This window comes from Quercus lobata, chromosome 8, assembly GCF_001633185.2.
Source record: "Quercus lobata isolate SW786 chromosome 8, ValleyOak3.0 Primary Assembly, whole genome shotgun sequence".
In the NCBI taxonomy this organism is placed as follows: domain Eukaryota; kingdom Viridiplantae; phylum Streptophyta; class Magnoliopsida; order Fagales; family Fagaceae; genus Quercus; species Quercus lobata.
This window is the reverse complement of record NC_044911.1, coordinates 47,831,996-47,839,784: the sequence shown is the minus strand read 5'-3', so window position 1 is coordinate 47,839,784 and position 7,789 is coordinate 47,831,996. Positions and strand designations below refer to the sequence as shown.

Below are 7,789 nucleotides of genomic sequence, written 5' to 3'. Positions count from 1 at the left end.
CCTTGCCAAAATTGGCTTAAACCAGATTCTGAGGAAAGCAACTTTGACCTTCAAGTCTTCAATTCCTTTCTTGAGCTCCTCCTCTGTCTCATTGGCCACTTCGTAGCACTTCATTGTCTCGCCTTGCTTTCGCTTGTCATATCAGATTCTGATTCGAGTAGAACTGATATTGGTGCTACTAAGGCTGGAGATCAATTTGTGTGCTTGGATTGTTGTTTTTTATTTCCTAACCTGTCATGGTTCAATTTGGGTTTATAGGGTTGGTTAGGTTTTCATTTTCATAGCTGGGTTTTTCATGGTGTTTCATGGCTAGGTTTTTCATGGTGCTTTCTTGTTGGTTGTTGGGGTTTGAAAAAGGGGATTTGAGGCATGGTTACTGATGGATCCATGGGTTTGAATGTGTGTGGGTGTGTTGATGTTTGCATTTTGACTTGGGTTTTGGGGTTGTATTTTGATAGATATGTGGATTATACTTTGGTGGTATTGCTTGATTTGATTTGTATTAGTTTTATGGGTGTATGTTCTTCATGTGAGGAGTGTTTTGATCTGTTTGGGTTTTTGTTTTTGACATATTATGTGTTAGAGTAAGGGCTAAAGGAGTGGTGGATTACGGATCAGTAATGGAGGGAATTACAGATGGGTAAAATGTTAAAATTAAAACCATGGGTAGACAAATCATATTAGAGGCAAACCATAGATGGGTAAAGTGTAATTATCCATATTTAAAATGACCGAAATACAATTTAACCTCTAAATTGGTCAAAAAATATACCAAAACCTCAAAAATAACCATAATACCCCTGAAACCACTTAATGACACAATATAACCCGAAAATTTTGGTTATTTTGAAGGTTTCGAGTATTTTAGGCCCGTTTAAAAGTTTCAAGGTATTTTGGGGCATTTTGTTCATTTTAATGGTTTTGAATGGGGGAGTGGGGGTATTTTTGGTCATTCGAGTAATTTCAAGTGTATTTTTGTTATTAAAGTGGTTTCAGGATTATTTTCGTCATTTTAGAGGTTTTATAGTTATTTTGGTCATTTTTTAGGTTTTAAAGGTATTTTGATCATTCTAATGGTTTCAGAATTTTTTTGTCATTTTAAAGGTTTCGGGAAAATTAAACAAATATTTAAACCTAATCATGTTAATATTTGATCTAAAGTTTTGTGTGAATTCAAGCGAGTAACGACTAGTTGTTGTTAATGTGGAAGTAATGCAAGCCAATTGATACAAACCTCTTGTCGGATTTACTCATAAAATAGAAGGTAATCCTCCATAATTTTTTCCATTAAATACAGAGAGAGTGGACCAAAAAAAAAAAAAAAAAGCCTAGTCCCTACTTAAAATGTTATTTCTTCTGTTTCTGTTTTCTGGTAGAGTAGACCATTCCCCGGATCCCATCCGGATCGGCCACAAACCCGAGAGGCCTATAGAAGCCGAGAACCCGGGGCTCCGAATACAAAGCAATGTTACAAATCCCTTTGAGTAACAGCTGGTGTATTAGTCTCTCCATCACAGCCTTTCCCAAACCAATCCCTTGGAAAGAAGGGTCCACCACCACATCCCATATGATGGCATTGAACACACCGTCACCCGTCGCTCGAGCGAACGCCACTGGCTTACTCGTCTTCGTGTACTCGACCCACAGAAGGGAGTCTGTGTTCTCAAGAGCTACCCTTATCTTCTGTGGGTCCCGCTTGGGAAACCCAACAGCTACGAACACTGAGTTTAGGTGGTCCAGGTTGAGCTCATCGATGGTGCGGCGGAGGATGAAACCTCGGGACTCAAGGGCTTGGTCGGAGATGGAGTAGTTGTTGCTGGTGGGTTGGGTTTTGATTTGAGCGGAGACGGTGAGGTTTTTGTGGGTTTTGAGGCGGAGAGAGGAGGGGAGAGGACTGGAGATTATGCCACGCAGAAGCATTGTGTTTTTTTTTTTTTTTTTAATGAACTTTGGGGGGGTTTTGGATGAAGTTGATTAATACCAACTAGTACTGTAGTAGTATGAATTTTTGTTGAAATTTGTGGTGGTTATGGACTATTGGAAGATACGGTTGGTTGCCTAGCTGTTATTTTCAGATTCACTGGATATAAGCATTATTGTGGGACTACTCCTACTGTCTATGAAGTAGAGTCCTCTTAACATTCTGTACCGACCAGCGAATTTGCCAATCCGTCAAAATTTACCCAATCTAATTCAACCCATTAGATACGATCGATTTTTAGAAACTGGTGGGTTGGGTTGAGTTGGGCTGAGTAATGAATTTTTTTTAATTTTTTTTATATTATTTTATTTTTTTACAATGGGTTAGGTTAGGTTGAGTTTGGATAATGAGATTTACCAATCCGCCTAATCTAATCCAACCACCTATATTTAATATATTTTTAAATTTAAAAATATATATCAAAAAATATATTATATACTTTTTTTTTTTTTTTTACTCTTCTTCCTAAATAAAACCCAAACTCTAGCTTTTCTTATATAGCATGTGTTTGTTTATCATTATGTTATTGATTATTTGGTTATAAATTTGTTCTTACTTGTAGCAGTGTTGTATTTTAAACTAACGTATTTTGATCACTCTAATAAAAATATTAAAAACTCTGCCTTGAGAATCACAATAATTTGGATTGAACAAAAATAAAAGTAATGTTACATCCACAACATATTCACCAGGAGCGACTGCACATGGTACTCAGGATTGTCATACGCCCACCTTGACTTTCCCAAAAAAAAAAAAAAAAAAAAAATTATACTTGTAAAAAAAAAAAATATACATAATTATATTTAAATTAACATGTTTTTATTTACCCTAAAAAAAATTGACCACCCTGAGATGATAATCTTAAGAATTTAGGTTCAATAAAAATAAGAGTAATGTTAGAAACACAATAAAATGTCATAACAATTTCACAACATTCTAAAATTAACATGTCAACTCACACATGAGCTTTTTTTAATATTTAATTTTAAATTTTTTGTATGCTATTGTTGTAACATTTTGTTGTATCTCAAGCATTAGTCACAAAAATAATCTTGAATTCAAACATAATCCTAGACCCCTTAGACAAAATAATAAATAAAAGTTCAAATAACAATAAAAATGAGCCCAAACAACATAAAAATAAAAAAATAAAAAATAAAAAAAAGCCCAAAAAATAACAATATTATGCCAAACAACAATAAATGAATAAAATATTCCACAAAAGATCATTCAAAAACAAAAAATAAAACTAAAATGAACGGTTATTTATAACTTGTTTAATTCATTTCATAAAAATAATTAAAAAGTCTCTAATTTTATTTTCCTAAAAAAGGGTACCGAAAGAGCAATTATAGTCATGAGTTCTCTTTGGTGATGCTAGGATCTTTGCTCCTTAGTGGCTTGCAAGATGTATCATTCGTTACTCTCTCTTACTTTTTCCATTTTTTTCTTCTTTATTATCATTTCAAACTATTTATTACTCTTATCCTAACATTCTCAATTCTCACATAGTTTCTCATTAATCTCTCTTTTCTTGTGGAAATTACACTTTATCACCCTAAACTATACCTCATGTCATGTTGCACTTTGCACCTTATACTATGACTTTTGTTACACTTTGCACCCTAATGTTAAGATTGCTATTAACTTGGATGAAAAAAAATATGAGACCTTGTGAAAAGATCTAATTGCCCCTCTTCTTATGCTTTAAAAACAAAAGATAAATTATACTTTAATAGCAAACTTAATGGTAGGGTGCAAAGTGTAACAAGGGTCATAATTTAGGGTGCAAAATGTGCATTCGAAAAGTTTAGGGTAAAAAGTGTAACACGAGGTATAATTTAGGGTGGTAAAGTGTAATTTCCCATTTTTTCTTTATAATTTTGTTTGTAGAAGGAAGTTATAAAATTTTATGTATTTTTATTTTTTTGTTATGTGATATATTCAAGTTCTCTTTTTATTAGTTTTTGTATAATTTAAGTTTATTAATGACCACCTCAGAAAAAATTCCTAGAACTACCACTGATTTTAATAATAATTTCACAACAAATCTTATATGGTAATGTAAGAACCAAGTATAAGTCTTCTGGGCCTTAGATCACTTGGGCTCACAATTTATTTGTAGTGGGCTTGAGGATTTCCTACTATGGGTCGTTCTCGGCAGAGAGACTCAAAGCAACGCCCAGTTGATATTCACTCCTTGACTACTTTCTCTCCAATTTTCTGAACCCTTTCTTCTCCCAACTTTCTTCTATTTATAGCCAAGGTTAGTGAGAAGATTATGATTACAGCCACCGTTTGTGCTATTGAAGGTCCAATATTATTTGATTTAAGTGGATGTTTAGGTGAGAGGGCGGTGCTGCATTTATGATCTTGGAACTCGATTTCATCCGGACCGATTATGCTCGGCAACTCAGTCTCTCGTGCATACCACATTTTCCGGGAAAGATTCATATACTAGACCGGGAACGTTTGACCGATCACCTCTTGGAACTTAATACCCTACACTTGTCTGTGTATTTATGGAAGCTCCAGGAAGGGCGCAGGATGACTGGACCTTTCTACTGGGCCTGCGCCCAAAGCCAGTACGGGACTAGGCCCAGGGCCTGTATGGGCCTGGGATCTCAATGCTGTACAATTGGGACTGGGCCCGGGGCCTGTATGGGTCTGGGATCTCAGTGCCGTACAATAGCCCCCCCTTGATTCATACTCGGTCGCCGAGAAGAATCAAGGAGCTGCCTGGGCCTTTTGAACTCGGGAGTCTTTTAGCCTGGGACTTATGACTGTTACTTCTTATTAATATTCATCTCAAAAGACGCGCCGTTTCGCGGCGCCAGGCGCAGTCGTCATTATTGTCTGACGGTTCGTGAACTGAAGCGGCGCGCGGATTGGTTACGTTTGGCATTCGCTGGGTTGCTCGTAAACTGTGCCCATTTATTACTTGATTAAGCGCTTCTTCTTCCCCCATTTCTTTTTGGCTCTATAAATAGTCTCCCTCTGAACACCATTCCATTTTTCCTTCGCCTCTGATCTTTAGTGCTTACTCTCTGCCGACCACATTTCTGTGCGCTTGCTTGCCCAGTGTTCTTTTCCTCCTTAGAACCCAAAGTAAGTTTTTCTTCCCCTTCCTGTTCCTTCAGCTTTATTTCTTTGAGTTCATTTCTGTAGTTTTAGGCGTTATAGATGGGTTACTCTTACCTTCTAGAATCCCCGGCTGCTTTGGCCACCTTTAGGAATAAATTTAACATTCCCAATGACGTGGATGTGGCTTACTGCCATGAGAGTGATATGGAACTCCACCGAGGGCAGGGCACAGCCTTCTTTCCTTTGATGTCCATTTTAGAAGGTGGGGTCAGGTTCCCCGTAGATCCCCTCTTGATAAACACACTCACTTACTATGAGCTGTGCCCTGACCAGTTTCCCCCCAATTTTTACCGGGTAGTTAGTTGTGTCAGTAAGTTGAACCACACCTTTAACTTACAGTTAGACCACCATGACATTAACCAAATGTATAGCCTCTGTGGGAGCAAAGCCACCAATTATTACCTAAAGACAAGAGATGCCCGGGTACGGCTGATATCATGCCTACCTGATTCGAACAGGAACTCCGCCGGGGAGTACGTTAGGGTGTGCGGCAATTGGTTTGCCGGGGAGATCCCTTGCCCCCTTACATGGCGTGAAGTGGGTTCGTACCATCCCCTTCATATAATCGCTTTCTTCCACCTCTCCTTTTCTTCTTATTGGAGTAAAAAATTTTATTATTAGAGACTAATGCGTCACCTGTTCTTTTGCAGACGGCAAAGTGTTTGTGCAGGACCTCAGAGCCGTCCACGCCAAAGATTTAAACTTCGTCCTCCGCTCGGAGATATACGTGCATTGGGACGGACAACTCCGGGCCTCGCACTTGATCCTCGGAGTGGAGCCGGTTTATTATACTTGGCAGCCTTTCAAGCAGGCACTGATAGTTGACAGCCCCCTGCTATCGTACATAGACGTCCGGTACGTAAACTTTTTGCCGCCGAAGCTTACTACTGGGGAAGCAAGGGAATTTGGTCGGCGGTTTACTTGCGCGGACGAGCTACCTCCTTTGCGAGACGAATCCGCGGAACGAGCATCCCGGCGCCTCAGGGAGATAGCCCACGAAGCCATACAGCAAGAGGGCCAAGCGCAAGAGCAGCCCATTCCCGAGAATCCAGCCGCCGTGCCTCAACAACAAGTAATAGAAGCGGCTGCCCTGCTAGCTGAAACTATCCAGCCTAGCGGAAGGATGGTATCTAGGAAGGTGATGTCGATAGAACGGTTCGTGCCCAGTGCCCGGCAATCCAATCAGCCCCCTCCTTCCCGGGGCCGGGGTCAAGTGCCTCAGCCCTCACCCTCCACGCAGGCTGGACGTGCCCGAAAGAAGCAAAAAGTTACCGATCAACCTTCCACGGGCCCGGGAGATGCCGCTGTCCAGACTCCTCCCCGACCAACAGGTGGAATCGTTATCCGCGAGCCGCCAACCGAAGCTAGAATGGGGGGCGCGTCCTCCTCCCAAGTGGCTTCAGCGTGGGAGCCAAAGCTCCTTCTGGACGGCAAGCCATTGCCCTCAACCGCCTGTATTCGGATGTGGAATAAGGGCGAGGGCGGCCGTATTGCCCAAACTTTGGCTGAAGCTCTCCAGCTTCCCGAGGACGTGTATGCTTTTGAGGAAGGATCCGAGGAGTCTGTGGGGCGCCGGTTAGAGTGGCACGCCATTGCGGTAATTTTTTTGTCTATCTAGTCCTTCATATAGATTTCCTTTTGCTTCTTTTCTAACCTTTGTGCTTGCCAGGCCGCTCAAATGGCCCACATTGTGGCTGCTTGGGCACGGGAGCTTGCCGAGGAGAACGAGCGCGAGAAGGAGGCGCGGGAGGCAGCGGTGAAAACGGCTAAGGAAAAGCTGAAGGCTGCTGAGTCTGCTGAGAAAAGGCTGCCACTGCGGAGAAGAACCGGGCTTTGGCCGAGAAAAGGTATGCGGAGCTCCTAACTCAGCAGAATGAGACGGAGGTTAAGCTAGCCCAAGCCATCAGCCTTAACACCTCCAACGCCGAGGAGATTGCCGACCTCAGGGCAGGCTTGGCTGCCGCGGAGCAAAAATGGTACGATGTCGGTTTTGCTGATGCCGAAAACTCCGTAGAGCCGGTGGTGGCTCGTGCTCGGAATATGGGCTTTGAGGTCGGGTGGTTTGCCGCTCTCCAAGCAACGGGAGTTCCCGAGGATTCCCATCTAAGAGACCCTGGCCAAATTCCATTCCCGAGCCCTGCTCCTGCCGCTCAGGATGCCCCGGTGGCTATTGACGAGGAGGAGACGGCCAGTATGAGGGAGCTGGTTGAACAAATCGATGCCCACGCCGAGCTCGAGGAAATGGAAGCCACCAGTATCCCGACTGTGCAGGAGCTTCTTGGTGAGGATCCACCTTTCCCCCTGACCGTCCAGCAGGAAGTGACACCGCCGACCCAACCTCCCAGCTAATTTTACTTTTAATTGCTAGCTTATTTTTATTTTGTTAGTTTTATTTGCCTATGTCACCGGGATGTGGTGACTGAACAATTACTTTAATTTGTTGGTTCTATTTGCCCACGTCACCGGGATGTGGTGACTGAACAATTGCCTTTATTTAATTAGTAGTCCGTTTTCTTTTTTCGTTTCAATTTGTTGAATGAATTTATATCTATTTATGTGTTTTGCTTGAATCATGCCAGTGCTATGGCTGCTTAATAGAACGGTACCCCCGAAAACCTGTTGTGTGGCGCCTTGTGTAATTTGAGAGCGCTAATTGACTTAGTA

At 41.7% G+C, this 7,789-nt stretch overlaps 1 protein-coding gene across 1 annotated transcript; it reads right to left on the bottom strand.

The window, feature by feature from the left end:
- Positions 1-1,223: 1,223 nt before the first annotated feature.
- LOC115957693 (serotonin N-acetyltransferase 2, chloroplastic) lies at positions 1,224-2,125 on the bottom strand. Its single transcript, XM_031076003.1, has one exon. It carries the CDS (start codon positions 1,918-1,920, stop codon positions 1,348-1,350), a length of 573 nt encoding a protein of 190 aa, XP_030931863.1. The 5' UTR covers positions 1,921-2,125; the 3' UTR covers positions 1,224-1,347.
- Between the last annotated feature and the right edge of the window lie 5,664 nt (positions 2,126-7,789).

Excerpts from the sequence above, each read along its gene's own strand:
- LOC115957693 (XM_031076003.1), bottom strand. The coding sequence starts at position 1,920 with ATGCTTCTGCGTGGCATAATCTCCAGTCCTCTCCCCTCCTCTCTCCGC.